The sequence below is a fragment of the Pan paniscus genome, chromosome 23 (assembly GCF_029289425.2).
Source record: "Pan paniscus chromosome 23, NHGRI_mPanPan1-v2.0_pri, whole genome shotgun sequence".
NCBI lineage: Eukaryota > Metazoa > Chordata > Mammalia > Primates > Hominidae > Pan > Pan paniscus.
In genome coordinates, this window is record NC_085927.1 from 38,625,928 (window position 1) to 38,653,479 (window position 27,552).

The 27,552-nt window shown below is 38.5% G+C and overlaps 1 protein-coding gene across 2 annotated transcripts in view; it reads right to left on the bottom strand.

The window, feature by feature from the left end:
• Positions 1–27,552, bottom strand: part of TTC28 (tetratricopeptide repeat domain 28) — a 704,109-nt gene that overhangs the window by 651,758 nt on the left and 24,799 nt on the right. For both annotated transcript variants that reach the window (XM_034949042.3, XM_034949043.4), the window contains exon 2: positions 8,102–8,380. In XM_034949042.3, the coding sequence (XP_034804933.2) occupies positions 8,102–8,380 (279 nt within the window). The remainder of the gene's footprint in view (positions 1–8,101; positions 8,381–27,552) is intronic.

Here is a 27,552-nt window from a genome sequence, read left to right on the forward strand (position 1 = left end):
GCCTCATGGCTCATGACTATAATCCCAGCACTTCAGGAGGCCAAGGCAGAAGAATCATCTGAGCCCAGGAGTTTGAGACCAGCCTGGGCAACACAGCAAGACCCTACCACTAAAAAATAATAATAATAATAATAATAAAAATAAAAAGTTTAAAAAAAATAGCTAGGTATGATGGCACATGCCTGTAGTCCCAGCTACTCAGGAGGCTGAGGCAGGGGGATTACCTGAGCCCAGGAGTTCAAAACTGTAGTGAGCTATGATGGCACTGCTGCACTCCAGCCTGGGTGACAGAGCAAGACTGTCTCTTAAAAAAAAAAAAAAAAGAAAGAAAGAAAGAAAAGAAAAGAAAAAGAAAAAGAGTATGAAGGAATTATTTACCAATTTGATGCAGAGAATGAAAATGAAATAAGATAAATATCTTAAATGTAAGAGACTAGCTAACTGGAAGAAATGAACCTAGTGGGAGAACTCAAAACATCAAGAGAATCATTAAATCACTGAAAATATATCACTTTTACTTCCAGTAGAGACTGGCTAGGCGAGATCCTGCTGGACTCACCCCAACCCAGAAAACAACTGTAAAGTCTAGACATAATATTTTAAAAAGCTACCTGAAAGTACTAACAAGTGAAGAGAAGCAGGCAGATTTTGGAGGAAGAGAGCTGTAAAGTGAGTCCCCATTTTCAAGGTGCAAGGGTCAGGTACTGTAAGAATGGTAAGCAAGGGTACAGAAATACTGGTAGAAAAATAGTTTTTCTGGCCTGAGGAACTAGAACACTGAAGGTCAGAAAACCACAGCCTTTGGCCAAGGGGGAAGGGGATTCCAGAAAGAAAAGAATCAGAAAAGAAAGACTCAAATTCTGTCTACTCACATCTTTGGCTAACCACTGAGTCACACATGTACGGAACAAATTTCAAAGCAGTTCAAGAAAACACAAAATATTTGAACTGAGACCAGAGCTTCCACTTAAGAAACAGAGTTTGCAGTTCTAGTCTAACCAAGATAATTACCTGTCGAATATCAACAATTGAAAACTTTCTCAAAAGAAAAAAAAAAATCAACTCTAGAAAGTATTCAAATAAACCAATAAATAGCATGAAAAGAATATCAGAGGGACAAAAACAGAAAGGACAAATTAAAAAGGAATAATACAATGGTAGACGCAAAGTTAAAAGCAATAATTGCATTAAAAATAAATGAAGAAAAAAATCCAATTTTGGCAGAAATTGACAAGCTTGATTTAAAAAGCAAGACACAACTGTATGTTGTCCAACAGAGATGAATGTTAAATGTAAAGGCACAGACAAGTTGAAAATATATAAACAGAAGAAAATATATAATGCAAAGAGTAAGTAGAAGGCTGGAACGTCTATATTAATATCAGACAAAATAGATTTTTTTTTTTTTTGAGACAGAGTCTTGCTCTGTCTCCCAGGCTGGAGTGCAATGGCACAATCTCGGCTCACTGCAACTTCTGCCTCCCGGGTTCAAGCGATTCTCCTGCCTCAGCCTCCCTAGTAGCTGAGATTACAGGCGCCTGCCACCACACCGAGCTAATTTTTGTATTTTTTAGTAGAGATGGGGTTTTGCCATGTTGGCCAGGCTGGTCTCGAACTCCTAACCTCAGGTGATCCACCCACCTAGGCCTCCCAAAGTGCTGGGATTACAGGTGTGAGCCACCATGCCCGGCCCAAAATAGATATTTTTTAAGAGACATGATCTCACTATGTTGCCCAGGCTAGACTCCTCAGCTCAAAGAATCCTCCTGCCTCAGCCTTCCAAGGAGCTGGGACTACAGGCATGCACCACCACACCCAGGTCAGACAAAATAGTTTATAATACAAAATTTACTATCACAGATAAAGAGATACATTGCATAACGGTAAAAGGATCCATTTATCAAGAAGATATAATAATGTTATGTGTATATGTTAATAATAGAGCTTCAATATATATGAAGCAAAACTTGACAATATTAAAGGGATAAATAGCCAATTCCAAAATCTTAGTTCAAGATTTTAACTTCTTCATTCCAGCAATGAAGACAAATAGAATAACAAGACAAAAAAAGTCAGCAAAGACACAGAAGATATGAGCAACAAGATTAAGCATCTGGACTTCATTGATATCTATGGAACTACACCTCAAAAATACAGAATACATGTTCTTTCCAAGTGTTCATGGTATATTTCCCAGGATAAACCACATGCAAGGCCATAAAACAAACCTCAGAAAATTTAAAAGCATTAATATTATAAAGAGTATGTTATTTGACTACAATGAAAGTAAATTAGAAATCAACAATAAGATAACTAAGAAAACACAAATATTTGGAAATTAAACAACAAACTTCTAAATAATCCATGGATCAATAATGTGTTTACAAGGAAGATTGGAAAATATGGAACTGAATAATAATTAAAATACATGTCAAAATTTGTAAGATGCAGCAAAAACAGTGCTTAAAGAGAAATATTCAGCTATAAATGCTCATATTTAAAAAAAAAAGAAAGATCTAAAGTCAATGGCCTATGTTCTCTTCTTAAGAAATGAAAACAAAGAGCAAAGTAAATGCAAAAAAAAGTAGAAAAAAGGAAATAATAAACAGCAGACATCAGTGAAAGATAAAATGCACTACAATATAGAAAATCAATGAGACTAATAACTCATTGTCTAGAAAGATGAATAGAATTGATAAATCTCTAGGTAGACTGACCAGAAAAGGGCAGATTAACAATATCAAGAATGCATGCTGGCTAACACGGTGAAACCCTGTCTCTACTAAAAATACAAAAAATTAGCCAGGCGTGGTGGCAGGTGCCTGTAGCCCCAGCTACTCAGGAGGCTGAGGCAGGAGAATGGCGTGAACCCGGGAGGCAGAGCTTGCAGTGAGCTGACATCACACCACTGCACTCCAGACTGGGCAACAGAGCAAGACTCTGTCTCAAAAAAAAAAATCAAGAATGATAAAACGAACATCACTATGGATTCTTCAGATATTAAAAAGGATAATAAAGGAATATTAACAACTTTATCCCAATAAAGTTGACAACCTAGATTAAATGAAAAGTTACTTGAAAGAAACAATTACCAAAACTGATCTAAAAAGAATTAGAAAATTTGAATAGCCCTACATCAATCAAAGAAATTGAATTCATAATTAAAACCTTCCAACAAAGAAAAGTACAGATAAAGATAAATATGGCTTGACTGGTGAATTCTATCCAATACTTAAGGAAGAAATAATGCCAATCCTACACAAACTCTTTCAGAAAATACAGACAGAATACTTTACAACTCATTACATAAGGACAGAATCACTTCAATACCAAAACCAAACAAATACATCATGAGAAAAAAAAAAGGCTACAGATCAGTATTCCTCGTAAACATAGATGCAAAAATTCTTCACGAAATTTTAGCAAAGCATTTCCAACAATAAACAAAAAGAATAATACATAATGACTACCTGGAATTTACCCCCATTAAAACCAAAGTTGATTTAGTTGATTTAATATCCCCAAATAAATCAATTTAATTTACCATATTAACAGCTAGCTAAAAAAATTATAATTTCAATAGATGAAGAAAAAATAGACAAAATTTGACACCCACTCATAATAGAAATTAAAGGGAATATCCTCCACCTGATTAAGGACATCATGCTCAACAATGTGAAGCTCAATGCTTTCCCACAAAGATCAGGAATGAGTAAAGGAAGTTCACTCCCATGACTTCTAGTCAACATTGTACCGGATATGCTAACCAGCGCAATAGAGCAAAAAGTGAAGAAAAAGAAAAAGAAAGAAAAGGCATACACAAAAGAAAGGAAGAAGCAGAATTGTGATTACCTGCAGACATTACCATGTGCATAGAAAATCCCAAGGAATCTGCAAAAATCCTACTAGAAATTAAAAGCAAATTTAACAGGGTCACATGACACAAAGTACAGAAAATACATTGTATTTCTATAGATTCTCAATAGAAAGTTAGAAAATAAAGTTATTCCATTTATAATGGTATCAAAAGCCAAAATACTTAGAAATAAATTTAACAAAAGACATGCAAGATCTGAACATTGAAAACTACAAAAAGTTGCAAAGGTAATAAAAGAAGGCCTAAGTAAATGGAGGAATACACCATGTTCATGGATTCAAAGACTCAATAACATTAAGATGGCATTTCTCTCCAAACTGGTCTAATTCAGTGTAAGCCCATTAATTTCCAGAAAGGTTTTTTGAAGAAATTGATAAGCTGATTCTACAACTTATATAAAAATGCAAAAATATAGAATAGCCAAAACAACTTAGAAAAAAAAAAGAACAAGGTTGGAAGACTTACAATACCTAATAATCAGACTTACCATACATCTATAGTAATTAAGGCATTATGGTTAAGGCATTGAGATATATACACAGAAATCAGTGAAATAGAGAATCTAGTAATAACTCCATACTTATATGGTCAAATGGCTTGTGACAAAGGTGCCAGGATAATTCAATGTGGAAAGGATAATCTTTAAAACAAATGTTGCTAGATTATGGTTATCATTATCTGGAAAAAAATTAACTTTGACTCTTATCTCACACAATACTAAAAATTAACTCAAAATAAATCATAGGCCTAAAGGCAAAAAACATAAAAATTCTAGAAGAAAATCTTTGTAACCTTGGCGAAGACAAAGGTTTCTTAAATAGGACATAAAAAGAAGAAACATAAAGATAAATCAAAGAAAAAACATCTAGCATGCAGTTGGAGATAAGGTACCCACAGACTGAACTCACTGCTTTTGTGGGTTCCCATAGTGCTTTGTTCATACCTCTTTTACAGCCCATATCACATCAAAATCATTTTCTCATTTAGATAAAACAGACATGTATAAGGCTCCATCTAGTCTCTGGAGCCTTTGGATCTTTACATAAAAAATTAATACTTATGGAGAGAGACAGAAATTGGAAGGTAGCTTTTCACACATCAGACTAGACAAAAATATTTCAGATAAAGACTTTAGAAAAGCAAAGCATTATAATAAAAAGCCAGAGTAGAAAAGTAAAAATTAAAAGAAAAAGGAATTGACAAAATTTCACCAGATATACATTTACAACAAGAAAATGTAAGTGAATCTTCTTTTACCTAATGAGTATATGCCTAGAAAAATAAGTATAAAATCAAGTTTTTATAAAAGGAAACATTCTTTTGCAGTACTGAACATTTCTTTATAAATTAATTTTATTATCATACTACCTCAAAAGAACCTTTTGTGATTTCAATTTTGAACTCTATATTTTATATACTTTAAATGTTCCTAAATTAGGTTTGCTTAAAGCCAAATATAGAACTAAAATATTAATGTAAAATGGACTATACAATAACTTCACTTACTGTGAAGAGAAAAAATCAGAAACCAATAATATAAATTATCCTAAAAGGGTGATTTTTTTTGTCTATAATAATAAAAGTACACTTTTTAAAAGCCATTTTTGGGGTGTAGAAGTCACAAGAAGTGCCAGGAGAAGTAGAAATGATAAAGAAAAATGAAAAAGATAAAAGTTTAAAGGTGTTCACAAATATAGGAAAAACACAAGTGGATCAAAAAAGGACAAGAATTGATACTTAATTTGAAAATTAAGCTCTCCATATTTATAAGGCTCACTGCATCAATTACAGGTTTAAAGAGAGAGAGAGACAGAGGCAGATATATATGCAAAACCTTGCTAGAATAATCTACTAATTCAAACCTTCAGTAAAAATGTCACAATCATAGCTATTACTTACCAAACATCTACTATGTACAAGTTAAAAATTATCTCCAATCCTTAAGCAACAATCTTCCAAGATAGGTATTATTATTATTCCCATTTATCTTAACTTCAGAGAGGTTAAGAGATTACTCAAAACCATATTGTCATTAATGGAGGAACAGGAATGTGAACCTAGGTTTATGCTTTGAAAATAGCACTCTAGTTCGCAAATGGTATCACATACAATTTTTCTTTTTCTTTTTTTTTTTTTTTGAGACTCTTCACTCTTGTTGCCCAGGCTGGAGTGCAGTGGTGCGATCTCAGCTCACTGCAACCTCTGCCTCTTGGGTTCAAGCAATTCTCCTGCCTCAACCTCCCGAGTAGCTGGGATTACAGGTGCCTGCCACCACGCCCAGCTAATTTTTGTGTTTTTAGTAGAGACGGGGTTTCACCACGTTGGCCAGGCTGGTCTCAAACTCCTGACCTCAGGTGATCCGCCTACCTCAGCCTCCCAAAGTGCTGGGATTACAGGCGTGAAGCCACCGTGCCCAGCCCATATACAATTTTTCTCAACAATTTTTGTTTCATTTAGAATGATTATGGTTACAAAAGTAATCCTTTAGGGAATTACACAATAGTAAACCATTCACCAGGCAGCAGCAATACTAGAAATTCCATTAAATGAGGCCAAGAAGACCTATCAGAGTCAAAGGATAAAGTACTGTGACTTTTATTATTATTATTTGAGACAGGGTCTCATCCTGTTGCCCAGGCCAGAGTGCAGTGATGCAATCATGGCTCACTGCAGCCTCTATCTCCCGGGCTCAAGCAATCCTCTCACCTCAGCCTCCCAAGTAGCTGGGGATATAGGTGAGTGCCACCATACCTGGCTAATTTTTGTATTTTTTGTAGAGACTATGTTGCCTAGTCTGGCCTCAAACTTGTGGGCTCAAGGGATCCTCCCACCTCAGCCTCCCAAAGTGCTCAGATTATAGGCATGAGCCACCATGCCCAGCCCTTCAGCATATTATTAATAAGACATTAGGAAACTATTTTAAATCTCTAGGAAATATCCATTAACCTTTGTTAATGGGATGAAATGGTTTTGTGGTTCTATAGAAAATATCTCAAATACTTCAATCACATCTCTTTTTATTGTATGTATTTAAGGTATACAACATGATATTTTTGTTTACTTACAGGAAGTGAAGTAATTATTGTAGTCGAATTAATATATTCATCATCTCACATAGTAACCCTTTTTGGGTGTGTTTGTGTCATAAGAGAACCTAAAATCTACTCTTAGCAATTATCCCTAATACAATATTATTAACTATAGTCCTCATGTGGTGCATTAGATCTCTAGAATTATTCATCCTATATATCTGCAACTTTATATCCTTGGATCTACATTCTCCCATTTCGCCCCTCTCCTATCCCCCACCCTCTACGCTTCAGGAGCATCTTAAGAAATTGTTTCTGCTGGGCAAGGTGGCTCACACTTGTAATCCCAGCACTTCGGGAGGCCGAGGCAGGCAGATTGCTTGAGCTCAGGAGTTCGAGACCAGCCTGGGCAACATGGTGAAACCCTCTTTCTATAAAAAATACAAAAATTAGCCGGGCATGATGGCACATACCTGTAGTCCCAGCTACTCAGGAGGCAGAGGTTGCAGTGAGTCAAGATTGCACCACAGCACTCCAGCCTTGGTGACAGAGTAAGACCTTGTCTCGGAAAGAAAAAAGGAAAAAGGAAAAAAGAAAAGGAAAGGAAAGGAAAAGAAAAGAAAGGAATTGTTTCTAAAAGAAACTAGGGGTTAGGTTAGGAGTATGCACACTGAAAATAAAGTATATATAATAAAAAACAAAGATAGTAACTTAAGGGGACTATTCAAAGGAATACAGATAATTACAATGCTTTATTAGAAAAAACAGAAATTTCCCTGATTAAATACCATTCTGAAAATAAACAGTCATTGACAGAGAATAAAATTAATTATTTTAAACTGAAGGAAAGAAACATCATCATACTTCATCTAAAATATTCATTCAAAAAGAGATGTTCCAAAACCTATATAAAGAACTAGAATGTATCTTACTTATCAAGCGGCACAGAGAAAAAAAAATTTAAATCTCACACATACAGGAAAAGAATTAAACTTGCACATGGAAAGCACGCTACAAAAAAACAAAGGAAGCTTTTCGCTACTGTACCAGCTCAAGGAAGTCATTTTATATTTTGCTGAAGTACAGATTATTAAAATATTAGTAAGTACACTAAATCAACAAAATATTACATTAAAGTAAGAAGCCAGGACAAAAGATTCTATGAAAATAAATCTTCATAGGTAAAAATTTCTACCTTTGGCCATTTGGGATTGAGAAGTCGAGCTTTGATTGCATCATCCAGTGCCTTGTCATACTGCTGGATTTTCATGTAGGCTGCAGATCTATTGCTGTATAAGATGCAGTTCTGAGGGTCAACAGCCAGGGCTTCATTATACAGAACAATAGCTGTGTGGAAATCTCCATCATGACAGGCCTGATTACTCTGACGAACTTTCTCAACAAATTCAGCTTTGCTCAGTACCGGTCCATCAGGACTTCTCTGGCCAATAGTGTCAGCACCAAAGAGAGGAATCTACAAACAAAGAAACTTTATCAGAAAAAGTTCAGATAATCCAGATGGGTTCCCCATCTGCTAAGATTTGGATGTCTGTCCCCTCCAGTTGCACATTAAAATGTGATCCCCAGTATGGGAGGTGGGGCCTAATGGGAGGTGTTTAGGTCATAGGAGTAAATCCCTCATGAACAGATTAATGCCCTCCCTTGGGGGTGAGGGAATTCTTACTCTATTATTTCCAGTGAGAGCCGGTTGTTAAGAGACCTGCCACTAGCCCCTCTTTCTCTCTTGCTTCCTCTCACTTTGTGATCTCTGCATGCACAAGCCAGCTCCCCTTTGCCTTCTGCCATGAGTGGAAGCAGCTTAATGCCCTCACCAGATACAGATGCCTAATCCTGAACTTTCCAATCATCAAAATCATAAGCCAAATAACCCTTTTTTATTTATAGATTACTCAGCCTCAGGTATTTATTTTTTACTCTTATTTTTTTTCAGATGAGGTCTCACTCCGTAACCCAGGCTACAGTGTAATGGCACAAGTCACTGCACTGTTGAGGTTCACTGCAGCCTCAACCTCCAGGCACAAGCAATCTTCTTGCCTCAGCCTTTTGAGTAGTTGGAAGCAGAGGCACATGCCACGGCATGCAGCTAATTTTTTTTGGGTTTTTTGTTGTTGTTGTTTTTGTAGAGACAGGATTTCACTATGTTGCCCAGGTTGATTTTGAACTACTAGCCTCAAGAGATCTTTCCACTTCAGCCTCCCAAAATGCTGGGATTACAGGCATGAGTTGCTGCACCTGGCCAAATATTCCTTTATAGCCACACAAAACAGACTAAGACATCATCTGAACCTCAATAAACACAAACATTCTTCATGATCTGCTCTACATTATATTTAACTTTTGTGCCCTGGAAGACAATAATCTTCTCTCAAAGCAGCCAACAAAGGGCCTTGCATGCATATGTGTATATGTATGTTTAATAGTTACATACATGTATATTTGTATTTGTATTTGTTGAATGAATAAATGCAAAAGAGTACTCAGGTTTTTCCTTGGCAATTTAAAGTTATATACTATGGAAAAAATAAAATACAAACATATATGGACACTATAATCTCAACTATGTTAAGACAATTGCACTTAAAATAATGCTGAAAAGCCAGGAACAGTGGCATGCACCTGTAGTCCCAGCTACTCAAGATGCTGAAGCAGGAGGATCACTTTAGCCCAGGAATTTAATACTATAGTGTGCTACAACTGCACCTGTGAATAGCCATTGCACTCCAGTCTGGACAACACAGTGAGACTCCATCTCTAAAAATAAATAAATAAGTAATGAGAGAACAAAATCAAAATATTAATCATACTAAATTATCTCTAGAAAGGTTGTGGAGTATTTTAATTTTCTTAAACTTACGCAAGTTTTAAAATAAAAAATAAGGTTTAAAAAATGTTTTCATGTACCAATGAATCTTTTTGGACTGGCAAATTTGGTGACTATAATTTGGCTACTACCATGAAATTTCAAAGACAAACACCAGTTTTTGAAGACTAGCAAAAACTATTCAGCTGTAACTATATTCTGGCAATTTAAAATCTGTTTTTGATGTTGATTTTTCAAAATTACTAAGTTTTCTATAATTTTATAGCAGCAGTGCAGTGACCTTAAAATCAAAGGAAGCAAACGTGTCAAGTGTTTTTGTTTGTTTGTTTTTGTGGGTTTTTTTGAGACAGGGTCTTGCTCTGTCACCCAGGCTGGAGTGCAGTGGTGTGATCAGAGCTCACTGCAGCCTCAAACCTTCTGGACTCAAGCAGTCTTCCCACCTCAGCCTCCCAAGTTGCTGGAACCTCAGGCATGCACCACCCCGCCTGGCTGATTTTTTTATTATTTTGTAGAGACGAAGTCTCCTCATGTTGCCGAGGCTGGTCTCAAACTCCTGGGTCCAAGCAATACTCCCGCCTTGGCTTCCCAAACTGCTGGGACTACAGATGTGAACCACAGCACCCAGCCTGTTACTCATTTTTAAAACATAAAAATTACGAACTGTAGAGTGCAAAGGGAAGAAATTTAACACAGTAGTATCAAGGACAGCCATTTTATACTTCTAAGCAAGCTTGCCCTAAGTGAAATTAAAACAAAAAGTATTTTTTTCCCTATGTCTTCCTTTAAGATCAAGTCCAGTACCTCCATTCAGAAGAGGATGCATCTGATTTGATGCAATAGGCCAACATATACAAAGAAATAGACTCCTCAAAGAAGTATTTTTATTAAAAAAAGAAAAAATTCCCCAAAGAAAGGAAGAAAGGCAGATCTAATCACACATATGAGCAACTGTTCTTCCTCTGCTCACACGGATATTATATCCTGATTTCCAGGACAATTCAAAACATTAAAGGATTCTGTAAGTTTCAAATATCAGTGTCCAAGTTATATTCAACTTTTTTTTTTTTTTTTTTTTTTTTTTTGAGGAGAAGTTTCACTCTTGTTGCCCAGGCTGGAGTGCAATGGCATGATCTCGACTCATTGCAACCTCTGCAACCTCTGCCTCCCAGGTTCAAGCAATTCTCCTGCCTCAGCCTCCCGAGTAGCTGGGATTACAGGCATGCACCAATATTCAACTTTCACATACTGGAAGTGGCCAACCAATAATGCACTTAAAGGTTTTTTAAAAAATTATGATCATGAAACATATTGCTTGAAAGTAAATGGACTATGTAACATTTACCAAACAACCAGAATTTTCAGTCCTTGTTTTTAATTATTACAATATGTAAGACTGATTTCATTTTGGAGAATACGATCATCATGGTTCTGCTTAAGGTCAATACTACCATAAGTTATAGAAACAAATTCTGTATCTGAAAATTCAGGGGCATGACATAAAAATAGCAAGTAAAGACTTTTAAAGTAAGATAAATTGTTAGATTCATAAGTAGCCTGTAAGTTATTAAAAAAAAAAAAAGGAGAAGAAGAAGAATCCTACTATTACAGTATTCCCTACTTCTCATAAAGAATTGCAGAGTAGGCTGGGCTCAGTGGTTCATACCTGTAATCCCAGCATACTGGGAGACTAAGATGGGTAGACTGCTTGAGCCCAGGAGTTTGAGACCAGCCTGGCAACATAGCAAGACCCTGTCTCTATTTTAGAAAAAAAAAAATTATTTAAAAAATTTTCAAGGTAGGGCACCGTGGCTCACACCTGTAATCCCAGCACTTTGGGAGGCCGAGGTGGGCGGATCACCTGAGGTCAGGAATTTGAGATCAGGCTGGCCAACATGATGAAACCTCATCTCTACTAAATATACAAAAATTAGCCAGGCGTGGTGGCGGGTGCCTATAATCCCAGCTACTCAGGAGGCTGAGGTAGGAGAATTGCTTGAACCTGGGAGGCAGAGGTTGCAGTGAGCCAAAATTGCACCATTGCACTCCAGTCTGGGCAACAAGAACAAGACTCTGTCTCAAAAAAAAAAAAGAAAAAGAAAAAAATTTTTTTTTCAAAAAGAATTGCAGAGTAAGCCAGGTACAATAGCTCATGCCTGTAATCCCACACTTTGGGAGGCAAAGGTGGGTGGACTGTTTGAGCCCGGGAGTTCAAGACCAGCCTGGGCAACAAAGCAAGACCATGTCTCTACAAAAAAGACAAAAAATAGCTGAGTGGGTGACACGCACCTGTATTCCCAGCTACTTGGGAGACTGAAGAGGGAGGACCGCTTGAGCCTAGGGGGTCAGGGCTGCAGTGAGCTGTGATCGTGCCACTTGCACTTCAGCCTGGACAACAAGCAAGACCCTGTCTCAGAAAGAAAATAATGGCAGAGTAATAATTTTGGTTCAATGCCAACACAGATAAGAATCAAATTAAGAAGAGAAATCATCTTCATTCTATTACCTCCATGTACAGTAATATAAAGTAACATTTCCCAAAATATATTCTAAGGAAACCTTAGGTCCTCAGGAGACAAGGATGAACAACGTTAAATAAATCTCTTCTTTAGTGAAATATCTCTCACAGATCTTATTTTGCACACTGTGAATCTGAGAGGGGGAAATACCATACATTATAAGATCAAATCACCTTTAGAGTGAAGGATCTGGCAAGTCCAGAAATTGCTTGAAACACTGATGTAAACCATTACTAAGGCCTCTAAGAGCAAAGAAAATACCATGGATGAGTCAGTACTAGTGCCGAAAGATTCTCTAGTATTTAGAATTAGTAGTAGTTAACCAAATGTTCACAAAACACCATCAAATGTTCACAAATTTAAAAGAAAAATGCGCTGTAGTAAGTGCTCCACAGAAGCTTCTAATTTGTCAAAATATATCTGTGTCTACTCAGCTGGATACTGTGTGGTTGTTAGAAAGCTAAGAAACAGAAATTTCTGGCCGGGAGTGGTGGCTCACACTTGTAATCCCAGCACACTGGGAGGCCGGGGCAGGCAGATCACGAGGTCAAGAGATTGAGACCATTCTGGCCAACATGATAAAACCCCGTCTCTATTAAAAATACGAAAATTAGCTGGCCGTGGTGGCACGAGCCTGTAGTCTCAGCTACTCAGGAGGCTGAGGCAGGAGAATTGCTTGAACCTGGGAATCGGAGGTTGCAGCGAAAGATCGCCCCACTGCACTCCAGCCTGGCGACTAAGCGAGACTCCATCTCAAAAAAAAAAAAAAAAGAAACGGAAATTTCTATGTATGGCTAAAAAGAATAAACATAACTTCCCAAGTCCTTTTCTTTTTTTTCTTTTTTTTTTTTGAGATGGAGTCTCACTCTGTTGCCCTGGCTGGAGGGCAGCGGAGTGATCTTGGCTCACTGCAACCTTCGCCTCCAGGTTCTAGCGCTTCTCCTGCCTCGGCCTCCTGAGTAGCTGGGATTACAGGTGTGCACCACCACACCCAGCCAATTTTTGTATTTTTAGTAGAGATACGGTTTTGCCATGTTGGCCAGGCTGGTCTCGAACTCCTGACCTCAAGTGATCCACCCACCCTGGCCTCCCAAAGTGCTGGGATTACAGGCATGAGCTGCCACGCCCGGCCCCAAGTCCTTTTCTATCTTATCTGCAATTGATAAACTTGACAGAGAAAAAAGACCTTTGCATGTATTTCTTAGATTATATATATGTTGTACTTAAAATAACCAGCCATATTAAATTCAGGAACTAATTTAATGAGTTAGAATAGTACTCCGTAAGGGATGGGCACAGTGGCTCACGCCTGTAATCCCAACACTTTGGGAGGCTGAGGCGGGCGGATCACGAGGTCAGGAGATCGAGACCATCCTGGCTAACACGGTGAAACCCCATCTCTACTAAAAATACAAAAAATTAGCCAGGCATGGTGGCGGGCACCTGTAGTCCCAGCTAGTCGGGAGGCTGAGGCAGGAGAATGGCGTGAACCCGGGAGCTGGAGGTTGCAGTGAGCCGAGATTGCACCACTGCACTCCAGCCTGGGCAACAGAGCAAGACTCCATCTCAAAAAAGCAAAACAAAGCAAAACAAAACAGAATAGTACTCCTTAAGGAGATAATGAAAAATAAAATGTTTAATTACTCATTTACTTAGATTAACCATTATTTATTCCCTCATGAGTTCCAAAATAGAGAAAAATATTTTGACTGAATTTCATATACATATAGCATATGGATGTCAACATATATTAACATTGCTGATATTTTCCTCTGATCCTCTGACAAATTCATCTTAAAAGGGTAGAGGGAGTGTCAGTAACATGTGAGCCAAATGGGCTCAATATATGCAGCCACATATAATTACTACATACATAGTATAATTCCAGTCCTGTTATAAATTTTTCTAGCTTTATTGAGGTATAAACTGACCAATAAAGTCGTATATATAGAAGATATATAATGTGATGTTTTGATATATGTATGCATTGTGAAATGACTACCACAATCAAGCTAATTAACATATCCATCACCTCACAGAGCTATCTTTTGTGTGTACATGGTGAAAATACTTAAGATCTACTCTCTTAGCAAATTTCAAGTATATAATATATTAACTACAGTCACCATGCTGTATACTAGGTCTCCAGAACTTATTTATCTTATAGCTGAAGATTTGTACCCCTTAACCAATGTCACCCCATTTCTCACACCCTTGTCCCCTGATAACCACCCTTCTACTCTCTGTTTTTATGAATTCAACATTTTTAGATCCTACATATAAGTTAGATCATACAGTATTTGTCTTTCTGTGTCTGGCTCATTTCCTTTAGCATGACATCTCTACGTTCACCCATATTGTTGCAAATGTCAGGATTTCCATTTTTTTTTTTTTTTTTTGAGCTCTGTTGCCCAGGCTGGAGGGCAGTGGCACGATCTTGGCTCACTGCAAGCTCTGCTTCCTGGGTTCATGCTATTCTCCTGCCTCAGCCTCCCAAGTAGCTGGGACTACAGGTGCCCACCACCATGTCCGGCTAATTTTTTGTATTTTTAGTAGAGACGGGGTTTCACCGTGTTAGCCAGGATGGTCTCGATCTCCCGACCTCAGGTGATCCGCCTGACTCGGCCTCCCAAAGTGCTGGGATTACAGGCTGGATTTCCTTAAGGTTGAATAATATTGTATTTCGCACATGTGCATTTTTTTTTATTCATTCATCCATCAATGGACACTTAGGTTGTTTCTATATCTTGGTCATTGTGAATAATGCTGTATACATGGAAGTGCAGATATACTTCAAGATTACTTCAAGATAGTAATTTTATTTCCTTCGGAGACATATCCAGAAGTGGGATTGCTGGATCCTATGGTAGTGATGTTGAGCAGCTTTTCATACCCCTGTTAGCAGTTTGTAGGTCTTCTTTGTACAAATTATATTCAGGTATTTCGCTCATTTTAAAAATCAGATTATTTATTTATTTGCTATAGAGTTGTATGAGTTCCTTATATATTTTGGATATTAACCCTTATCAGGCATATGATTTACAAATATTTTATCCCACCCCATAGGTTACTTTTTCATCTTTGTTGACTGTTTCCTTTTTTGTGGAAAAATTTTTAGTTTGATGTAGTCCCATCAGCTTTTTTTGCTTAGTTTTTTGGTGTCACATCCAAAAAATCATTGCCAAGACCAATATTAAGAACTTTTTCCCCCATGTTTTCTTCTAGGAGTTTTAGAGTTTCAGGTCTTCCGTTTTTTTTTTGTTTTTTTTTTTTTTTGAGACGGAGTCTTGCTCTGTCGCCCAGGCTGGAGTGCAGTGGAGCAATCTCCAATCACTGCAAGCTCTGCCTCCCGGGTTCACGCCATTCTCCTGCCTCAGCCTCCCAAGTAGCTGGGACCACAGGCACCCGCCACCATGCCAGGCTAATTTTTTTTGTATTTTTAGTAGAGACGGGGTTTCACCGTGTTAGTCAGGAGGGTCTCAATCTCCCGACCCCAGGTGATCCGCCTGCCTCAGCCTCCCAAAGTGCTGGGATTATAGGCGTGAGCCACCGCACCCAGCCACGTTTAAGTATTTAATCTATTTTGAGTTTATTTTTATGTGTGGTGTAGGTTAAGGATCCAATTACACTTTATGGCATGTGATAGCCAGTTTTCCCAGGACCATATATGTTGGAAACTATCCTTTCCCCATTGTGTATCAGCTTAAAATAGACTGCTATAACTATGTTTTATGTAAGCATCAAGGTAACCACAAAGCAAATACCTATAGCAGATACACAAAAGATAAAGGAACCAAAGCATACTATAGAAAATCATCAAATCAGCAAGGAAGACAAAAAAGGAACGAAAGGTTTACACAACAGTCAGAAAACAATTGACAAAATGGCAGTAGTAAGTCCTTACCTATCAATAATTACTTTAAGTGTAAATGGAGTAAGTTCTCCAATCAAAAAACAGAATGATTGAATGGATAAAAATTCAGGACACAATAAAATTTTTAAATTAAAAAAAAAAACAGGACCCAAAGAGATGCTGCTTACAAAAACTATATGCTGCTTACAAAAGACTCACTTCAGCTTTAAGGATACGCACAGACTGAAAGTGAAGGGACAGAAAAGATATTCTACGCAAAATGGAAACCAAAAGAGAGCAGGAATAACTATACTTAGACAAAATAGACTTTAAGTCAAAATCTATTCACAACAGACAAAATAATTGTTTAATTATAAAAAGGTGAATTCATTAAGAGGGTATAATTATAAATACATATACACCCAAAATCACAGCACCTAAATATATGAAGCAAATATTAACAAATCTGAAGGGAGAAATAGACAGCAATACTGTGATAGTGGGAACTTCAATATGCAACTTTCAACAATGGACAGATCATCCAGACAGAAACCAATACAGAATACATCAGACTTGAACTATACTTTAGACCAAATGGACCCAACAGACATGTACAGAACATGCCATCCAACAGCAACAGAATATAAATTCTATTATAAATTTTGATTATTCAAATGATATATAAAAAAACTTATCCCCTCTATATAAAAAATCACAGGTAATTCAAATAATTAAATATTTTGAAATAAAATTATAAAATATTAAAAGGAAAGAATCTTTTATTATGTAGAACTGAGTCCTAAGTACAACACATAAGCCACAAAACAGAATAGAAAAGACAGATAAATATGACAACATAAAAAATTTTAATGTCTGCATGGAAAATATGGATTAAGACCAAAAAGATTAGTAACAAATCAGTTAAAAAAATGCAACACATGATAAATGGCTAGTTTTCTTAGTATAGATAAAGCTCCTACAAATCAGTAATAAAATGGACAAACAATTCAATGGAAAAAATGGACAAAGGACATACACAGACAAATCACAAAAAAAGGAACTCCATGTGGCTTTTAAACACATTTTTTTAAATGTGTGACCTCAGTTATTTTAAAAGAAAATTAAAACTTAAAGACAATATTTTTTTACCTCCCCTACTATCAGAAATAAAAAATTAGCAATACATTTTGTTGGTTAAGGGGGTAAGGAAAAAGTTACACCCATACATTCATACATTATTGGTAGAAGGGGAGGTCTCGCTATATTGCCCAAGCAGGTCTCAAACTCCTAGGCTCAGGCTATCCTCCCACCTCTCACTACCTAAGAGTTGGGATTACAGGCCTGAGCCACCAAGCCTTGCCTGATACAATTTCTTACAGAACAATTTGGGAACATCTACAAAAATGTAAAAGTTGCATAACCTTTCAATTCTAGAAATTTTCTCCACTTCTGGTAATTTATCTTATAGATGCACTTACATGTGTAAACAAAATAACATATATTAATACAAGGATAGTCATAATAGCATCATTTGTATTAGCATGATGTTAGAAATAATTTAAATGTTAGACAACAGGAAAATGGATAAGCACAGGGCTTTGCAAGGCATAAATAAGTTTTATTAGATCCATGTAATTATTATAAATCCAGCCAAAAGAATAAGAAAGATTTTATACGCTGATATAGATAGAAAAAAATCAAAAGGCAGAAGAAATTGTATCAGTTTACACTTCTACCAACAATTTATGAGTGTAACTTTTTCCTTACCCCCTCTCCATTCACCAAGCTATTCTTACGCCTAGAGAGTAGGATCTTTTTCAAATTCACACAAAGATGCCATATGGATGAGCAAAGGCATATGTTAGTTGTGTACTGATATGGTTTGGCTGTGTCCCCACCCAAGTCTCATCTTGAATTCCCATGTGTTGCGGGAGGGATTCCATGGGAGGTAACTGAATCATGGGAGCCAGTCTTTCCCATGCTGTTGTTGTGATAGTAAGTCTCACAAGATCTGACGGTTTTAAAAATGGGAGTTTTTCTGCACAAGCTCTCTCTTTGCCTGCTGTCATCCATGTAAGATGTGACTTCCTCCTTGCTTTCCACCATGATTGTGAGGCCTCCACAGCCAGGTGAAACTGTGAGTCCAATTAAACCTCTTTCTTTTGTAAATTGCCCAGTTTCGGGTATGTCTTCATCAGCAGCATGAAAACGGACTAATACATGTATTTTCAAAGCAAACAAAATAGATGATAAGAGAAAATTTCACCAGAGAAATGACCATGTAACAAAGAATTCAATGTACAAGACTAAAATATATAATACACGAAATTAAGAACTGTGTGAATGGATTTAGCAAGATTTGATACAGCTAACAACAAGATTAATAAACTGGAAGATAAGAAACAGAAAAATCCTCAAAATGATGGCCAGGTGCAGTGGCTCAAGTCTGTAATCCCAGCAATTTTGGAGGCCGATGTGGGTAGATTGCTTGAGCCCAGGAATTCAGGACCAGCCTGGGGAACATGGCAAAACCCCACCTCTACTAAAAATACAAAAACTGAGGTGGGAGGATCACTTGAGCCTAAGGAGGTTTAGGCTGTGGTGAACCGTGATCACACCACTGCACTCCAGCCTGGGCAACAGAGTGAGACCCCATCTCAAAAAAAAAAAGAAAAAATCCCCAAAATCAATTATAGAGGAGAAAAAAAGTAAAAGGGGGGGGGAAGATGAGCAATAAGAGACCTAAGTAATATACCCAAGAGGTCTGATACACATATAATTAGAATTTAAGAAGGGAGTTAGAAACGATATTTGAATACCAATGACCAAGAATTTTCTAAAACTGATAAGAGACATCAACTCATAAAATATTGAACCCATAGCTTTCAGACTTTCATTCAACTCCAAGATACCACAAAGAAAATCACACCTACGTCTGTCATAGTCAAACTGTTAAAATAATAATAATAATAATAAAAAACAGATAAAATGTTAAAGCAGACAGAGGGAAATAAGACACATTACCTTGAAAGGAGCTACAAGCTGCATACTCAACAGAAATGACGGAAGCTGAAATAGCACCTAACATAAAATACTCAGAGAAAATCCTCTTCAAAACTGAGAATGAAATAGGAATATTCATACATTGCTCATGGGAATATAAAATGGTACAACCACTGTGGAAATAGTACGGCAGGTCCTAGAAAAGATAAACATAGAGTTACTATATGATCCAGCAATTCTACTCTTAGGTATCTACCCAAATGAACTGAAAACCTGTCCATGGAAAAACTAGTACACAAATTTTCATAGCAGATTTATAATAGCCAAAAAGTGGAAACAACCAAAATATCCATTAATTAGTGAATAAACAAAATGTGGGAAAACCATACAATGGAATACTACTCAACCATAAAAAAGTAATGAATAGGCCAGGCACAGTGGCTCACATCTGTAATCCCAGCACTATGGGAGGCCGAGGTAGGTGGATCACGAGGTCAGGAGATTGAGACCATCCTGGCCAACATGGTGAGACCCCATTTCTACTAAAATGCAAACAATCAGCCGGGCGTGGTGGCGCGTGCCTGTAGTCCCAGTTACTCAGAAGGCTGAGGCAGGGGAATCACTTGAACCCAGGAAGTGGAAGTTGCAGTGAGCCGAGATCGCACCACTACACTCCAGCCTGGCGACAGAGCAAGACTCCGTCTCAAAAAAAAAAAAGAAAGAAATGAATAAAACACACATTACAACATGGATGAACCCTAAAAATATTATGTTAAGTGCAAGAAGCAAGTCACAAAAGGCCATATACTGTATGATTCAATTTATTAAATCTCCATAGTAGACAAATCCATTGATATGGAAAGCAGATTGGTGGTTGTCAGAGGATGGAAGGAGAGGAAAATGAGGATTGACTCTTAATGGCACCAGATTTCTTTTGAGAGTGAGGAAAATGTTCTAGAATTAGATAGTGGTATGGTTGAACAACCTTGTGAAAATACTAAAAACCACTGAATTGTATACTTTAAAATGGTGACTTTTATGGTGTGAATTGCATCTCAATTAAAGAAATGAAAACTGAGGGAATTAATAAATAGCAGGCCTACACTAAAAGAAATATTAAAGAAAATACTGAAAGAAAACTATCCCAGACAGAAGCAGAGGAATGCAGGAGGGAATGAATAATACTGGAAAGAGTAAACATATGAGTAAATATAAATGAACATCAGCTATACAAAATAATAAGTTTAAAAATTTATAACACAAAATGCAGGAGATAATAAATGGAGCTAAAGTTCTCTAAGAAAGTATTTCCCAAACCTTAGTGTACGTATAAATTACCCATTCTGATTCAATAGGTTTGGAACAGGGCTTGAGATTCTGCATTTAACAAGCTCCTGATGGCTTAGATGTTGCTCATCTATACATGACACACCATATCAAGGTTTTAAGTTTCTAGCAGAATCTGTTAAGTAGTAAAACTATTACTTTTATTAGACCATATTGAGTCAAGAATGCATGTTGTAATCACTAAGGAAATAACAGGAGTAAAAAACAAGTTAATTTAGAAAAATAAAATCATTTTTAAATTTGATTAATAAAAAAAAAAAAAAGTAGGGGGAGGAAAGGGAACATTAAAACAAGTGGGTAATGTAAAAGTTAAACTCCTAAAAGAAAATAGGAAAAGTTTTGTGAACTTAGGTTAGGCAAAGATTTCTTGGCCAGAATACAGTAAGATTATCTGTATGCCAGGTACTCTCCTAGACACTAGAGATAAACCCTGTGAATAGATAATAACAGTATAAGCTGTTTGCCGTTTAAAAAAAAAAAAAAAACTAGCTTCGCCTGTGAAAGGCCCAAGCAGTTTATTTTACCTTGCAAAGCCCTGTGCTTAAGAGGTGAATCCTCCTAACCAGGCTGCAACTATTCAAACCAGTGATCCCAACTGGGATCTTCCAGATCAAAGAAAGATGGCTAATCAAAAGAAAGTAAAGAAGTTGGCCATGCAGATAGATATGGAATTAGGTCTCTAGAGAAAACAAAATTAAGGTAATAAGGACCAGGCATGTTTCAGAAACAGCAAAGAGGTCAGTGTGAAAGAGGTGAGGGTACAAAGTAAAAGGTCAGAGAGGTAACTGGGGCCCAGTGTGTTTAGATCTGCACTGCCCAATACAGGAGCCATTAGCAATATGTGGTCGTTTAATTTTTTATTTTACTTAAATAAAATTAAAGATTCAGTTCCTCAGATGTATTAGCCACAGTGCAAGTGCTCAATAGCCACATGGTAGCTAGTGGCTACCAGATTGGAGAGTGCAGATAGAGAACATTTTTTATTCTTATTTTTTTTTTCCTAAAGAGACAGGGTCTCAGCCCAGGCTGGAGTGCAGTGGCTATTCACCATTCACAGGTGTGATCCCACTATTGATCAGCAGAGGAGTTTTGACCTGTTTTCTTTCTGACCTGGGCTGGTTCACCCTCCTTAGGCAATCTGGTGGTCCCCACTCCCAGGAGGTCACCATATTGACGCTGAACTTAATGTGGACACCATCATAGCGTACTATAACCTACAACTCCTGGGTTCAAGCAACCCTCCTGCCTCAGCCTCCCAAGCAGCTGGGACTACAGGCACGTGCCACTGCATCTGGCATAGATAAAGAACATTTCTATCATCACAGAAAGTACTATTGGACAGAGCTGGTTTAGAGCTTTTGTAGGCTGTCATAAAGATACATAGAGAAGCTAATATAAGAGTGTAAGAAAGAACTAGACACACAACAAGACGTTAGCAACTCTCAGAATGGCCAAACCCTGAAGCACAATTGCCATTGATCCTTCAATAAATTCCCAGTCCTTGGGTCAATTAAGTGAATACTTCTCAAACGTTTCCTTAAAATTATCTTAGTAGGCATCCTTGAAAAGGTATTCCACGGTCAAACAATTTGGGTAAAATTAATGTAAATTATTTGGGAGAAATTCCTCACCCACATCTTTGAAAAAATTATTTCTTAAGATTTGAAACTTCTTTTAGCTGATTCTAGGTCAATAGTTGCCAGTTCTTTCAAATAATTACTAAGAAAACAGATTTTGTTACTGTAGGTTTTCCTTAGAGACTTTAATATGTTAACGTATATTGTGAGTCTCCAAGAATTACATAGACTATACACTGCATCCAAATAAGGATAAGAATTATTATAATTATTGAGTACTTAATATGTCCCTGGCACAGTTCTAAGTACTTTACATATGTTAGCTGATTTACTCTTCACAAAACTCTATAAGATAGGTACTATTATTATCTCTAGTAGGGGAAGAAACAAGGCACAAAAAGGTTAAATAACTTGACTATCAAAAGGGGAGGGTGTGAAAGTGCAACAGGCTAGTATGCAGTAGAGGTGATTCAAACCCTTGTGCAGGCTGGCTCTGGAGTCCATGCTCTTAACCATTTTATACTTTTCAGAATTATTTGAATATCTACTATGATAATACAGAACTTGGCCGGGCGTGGTGGCTCACGCCTGTAATCCCAGCACTTTGGGAGGCCGAGGCAGGCGGATCACGAGGTCAGGAGATCGAGACCATCCTGGCTAACACGGTGAAACACTGACTCTACTAAAAATACAAAAAATTAGCCGGGCGTGGTGGCAGGCACCTGTAGTCCCAGCTACTCAGGAGGCTGAGGCAGGAGAATGGCATGAACCCGGGAGGCGGAGGTTGCAGTGAGCCAAAATCGCACCACTGCACTCCAGCCTGGGCGACAGAGCAAGACTCCATCTCAAAAACAAAAAAAAAAAATACAGAACTCTGTTCCTACAGTTTGGGAAATGCTAAATGACTACTGAGGCCTGTCTTTCTTGCAACCTGAATGACCCATGCTAGAACTATATCCAAAGTTACTTTTGCCCATTTAAAAATGTTCCAGGCTGGGTGCAGTGGCTCATGCCTATAATCCCCAGCACTTCAGGAGGCCAAGACGGGCAAATCACTTGAGCTCAGGAGTTCAAGACCAGCCTGGGCAACAAGGCGAAACCCCATCTCTACTAAAAATACAAAAATTAGCCAAGCTTTTACACATGCCTGTAGTCCCAGCTACTTGGGAGGCTGAGGTGGGAGGATTGCCTGAGCCCAGGAGGTCAAGGATGCAGTAAGCCGAGATCGCACCACTGCACTCCAGCCTGGGCAACAAAGTGAGACCCTGTCTCAAAAATTAAATTAAATTAAAATTTTTTAAATGCTCCAGTTCAGTGGGGCGCGGTGGCTCACCCCTGTAATCCCAACACTTTGGGAGGCTGAGGTGCGCAGATCATGAGGTCAGGAGATCAAGACCATCCTGGCTAACACAGTGAAACCCCATCTCTACTAAAAATACAAAAAATTAGCCGGGCGTGGTGGCAGGCACCTGTAGTCCCAGCTACTCAGGAGGCTGAGGCAGGAGAATGGTGTGAACCCAGGAGGCAGAGCTTGCAGTGAGCTGAGATTGCGCCACTGCACTCACCTGGGTGACAGAGTGAGACTCCGTCTCAAAAAAAAAAAATGCTCCAGTTCGTGCTGGGCAACAAGAGTGAAACTCCGTCTCAAAAAAAAATTGTAATAATAATAACGCTCCAGTTCAAGGGCATAACCAAAAAAGAAAACTACAAACCAATATCCCTGACGAACACAGATGCAAAAATCCTCAACAAAATACTAGCAAACCAAATCCAACAGTACATCAAAAAGATAATTCAGGCCGGGCACAGTAGCTCATGCCTGTAATCCCAGCACTTTGGGAGGCCAAGGTGGGGGGATCACAAGGTCAGGAGATCAAGACCATCCTGGCCAACATGGTGAAACCCCATCTCTACTAAAAATACAAAATTTAGCCGGGCGTGGTGGCATGAGCCTGTAGTCCCAGCTTCTGAGGAGGCTGAGGCAGGAGAATTGCTCGTACCCAGGAGTCCGGGGGTGCAGGGAGCCAAGATCAAGCCACTGCACTCCAGTCTGGGCAACAGAGCGAGACTACATCTCAAAAAAAAAAAAAAGATAATTTGCCATGATCAAGCGGGTTTCATCCTAGGGATGCTGGGATGGTTCAACATATGTAAATCAATAAATGTGACTCATGACATAAACAAAATTAAAAACAAAAACCATATGATCATTTCAAAAGACACAGAAAGAACACTTAATAAAATGCGGCATCCTTTTGTGCTTAAGGGAATGTGATCTCGGCTCACTGCAACCTCCACCTCCTGGTTCAAGTGATTCTCGTGCCTCAGCGTCCCACGTAGCTGGGATTGCAGGCATGAAGAAACATACCTCAAAATAATAAAAGCATGTATGATAAACTTACAGTCAACAACATACTGAACGGGGAAAAGTTGAAGGCATTCCCCCTCGGAACTGCAACGAGATAATGATGCCCATTTTCACCAATTCTATTCAATACAGTACTGAGGATCCTAGCCAGAACACTCAGGCCAGAGAAAGAAGTGAAGGGCATCCAAGTAGGAAGGGAGGAGGTCAAGCTGTCTCTGCCGATGATATGATAGCATACCTGGAGGACCATGAAAACTCCTCCAAAGGACTCCTAGATTTGATAGGGTTTCAGGTTGCAAAATCGATGTACACAGATCAGTGGCACTGCTATGCACTGGCAACAATCAAGCTGGGAATCAAATCAGAAACTCAGTCCTTTTTACAGTGGCTGCAGAGAAGATAAAATACATGGGAATATACTTGACCTGGGAGGTGAAAGATCTCTATAAGGAGAACTACAAAACACTGCTGAAAGAAATCAGATGACGCAAACAAATAGAAATCTATCCCATGCTCATGGAGTAGAAAAATCAATATTGTGAAAATGACCATACTGCCCAGGCAATCTGCAAATTCAATGCAATTTCTATCAGGATACCAATGTCATTTTTCACAGAATTAGAGATAGCAACCCTAATATTCTTATGAAATCGACAGAGGGCCAGGTGTGGTGGCTCACACCTGTAATCCCAGCACTCTGGGAGGCTGAGATGGGGGGATCACTTCAGGCCAGGAGTTCAAGATCAGCCTGGCCAGCATGGCAAAACGCCATCTCTACTAAAAATACAAAAATTAGCCTGGCATGGTGGTGTATGCCTGTAATCCCAGCTACTTGAGAGGCTGAGGCATGAGAATCACTTGAACCAGGAGGTGGAGGTTGCAGTAAGCCAAGATTACACCACTGCAGTCCAGCCTGGGCGACAGAACGAAACTCTGTCGAAAGAAAGAAAGGAAAGAATGGAAAGAAAGAAATCAAATCAAAAGAGAACCCAAATAGCCAAAGCAATCCTAAGCAAAAATGACTTATCTGGAGGCATTACATTGTTGGACTTCAAATTGTACTATAAGACTGTACTAACCGGAATGGCATGGTACTGGTATAAAAGTAGACACATAGACTAATGGAACACAATATAGAACCCAGAAATAAAGCCAAATACTTATAACCAACTGATCTTTGATAAAGCATACAAAAACAAAAACTGGGGAAGAGGACACCCTATTTGGTATATGGTGCTGGGAAGACTGAATAGCCACATGTAGAGGAGTGAAGCTGGATTCCCTGTCTTTCACCATATACAGAAATCAACTTGGGATGGATTAAGGACTTAAATCTAGGACCTGAAATCATAGAAATTCTAGAAGAAAACCTAGGAAAAACTCTTCTGGACATTGGCCTAGGCAAAGAATTTATGACTAAGACCCCAGAAGCAAAAGCAACAAAGACAAAAATAAATAAATAAATAGGACTTAAACTAGTGAGCTTCTGCACAGCAAAAGAAATAATCATCAGAGTGAACAGACAGCCCACAGAGAGGAAGAAGGCATTTGCAAACTATGCATCTAATGTCAAGAATCCACAAGGAACTCAAACAAATCATCAAGAAAAAGACAATCCCATCAAAAAGTGGGCAAATGGGCCAGGCGTGGTGGCTCACGCCTGTAATCTCAGCACTTTGGGAGGCCAAGGTGGGTGGATCATGAGGTCAGGAGATCGAGACCATCCTGGCCCACACGGTGAAACCCCGTCTCTACTAAAAATACAAAAAATTAGCCGGGTGTGGTGGCAGGCGCCTGTAGTCCCAGCTACTCGGGAGGCTGAGGCAGGAGAATGGTGTGAACCTGGGAGGCGAAGCTTGCAGTGAGCCGAGATCGAGCCACTGCACTCCAGCCTGGGCAACAGAGTGAGACTCCGTCTCAAAAATAAAATAAAATAAAATAAAAATAAAAAAAGTGGGCAATAGACATTTCTCAAAAGAAGATATACAAATGGCCAACAAATATATTTAAAAATGATCAACATCGCTGGGCATGGTGGCTCACGCCTGTAATCCCAGCACTTTGGGAGGCCGAGGCGGGCGGATCATGAGGTCAGGAGACCAAGACCATTCTGGCTAACACGGTGAAACCCCGCCTCTCCCCAAAATACAAAAAATTAGACGGGCGTGGTAGTGGGCGCCTGTAGTCCCAGCTACTTGGGAGGCTGAGGCAGGAGAATGTCGTGAACCCAGGAGACGGAGCTTGCAGCGAGCCAAGATCGTGCTACTGCACTCCAGCCTGGGCGACCAAACGAGACTCTGTCAAAAAAAAAAAAAAAAAAAAAAATGCTCGACATCAGTAATCATCAGGGAAATGCACATTAAAACCACAATGAGACACCACTGTATCCCAGCCAGAATGGCCATTATTAAAAAACCAAAAAACAATAGATGTTGACACGGATATGGTGAAAAGGAATGCTTATACACTGCTGGTGGGAATGCAAATTAGTACAACATCTGTGTAAAACAGTATGGCAATTTCTCAAAGAACTAAAAGTAGATCTATCATTTAATCCAACAATCCCACTACTGGGTATCCACCCAAAGGAAAAGAAGTCATTATATCAAAAAGACACATGCATGCATATGTTTATTGCCCCACAATTCACAATTGCAAAGATATGGAACCAAGCTAAATGCCCACTGATGAGGGAAAAAAGAAAATGTGGACCAGGCACAGTGGCTCATGCCTGTAATTCCAGCACTTTGGAAGGCCAAGGTGGGTGGATCATCTGAGCTCCAGAATTCGAGACCAGCCTGGGCAACAGGGTGAAACCCTGTCTCTACTAAAAATACAAAAATTAGCTGGGCGTGGTGGCCTGTGCCTGTAGTCCTGGCTAGTTGGGAGGCTGAGACAGGAGAATTGCTGGAGCCTGTGAGGCAGAGGTTGCAGTGAGCCGAGATCACGCCATTGCACTCCAGTCTGGGAAACAGAGCGAAACCTTGTCTCAAAAAAAAGAAAGAAAAGAAAAGGAGAGAGAGAGAGAGAGAGAGAAAGGAAAGAAAAGAAAGAAAGGAAAATGTGGTATGTATACACCATGGAATACTACTCAACCATAAAAAAGAATGAAATAATGTCTGCTGCAGCAACTTGGATGA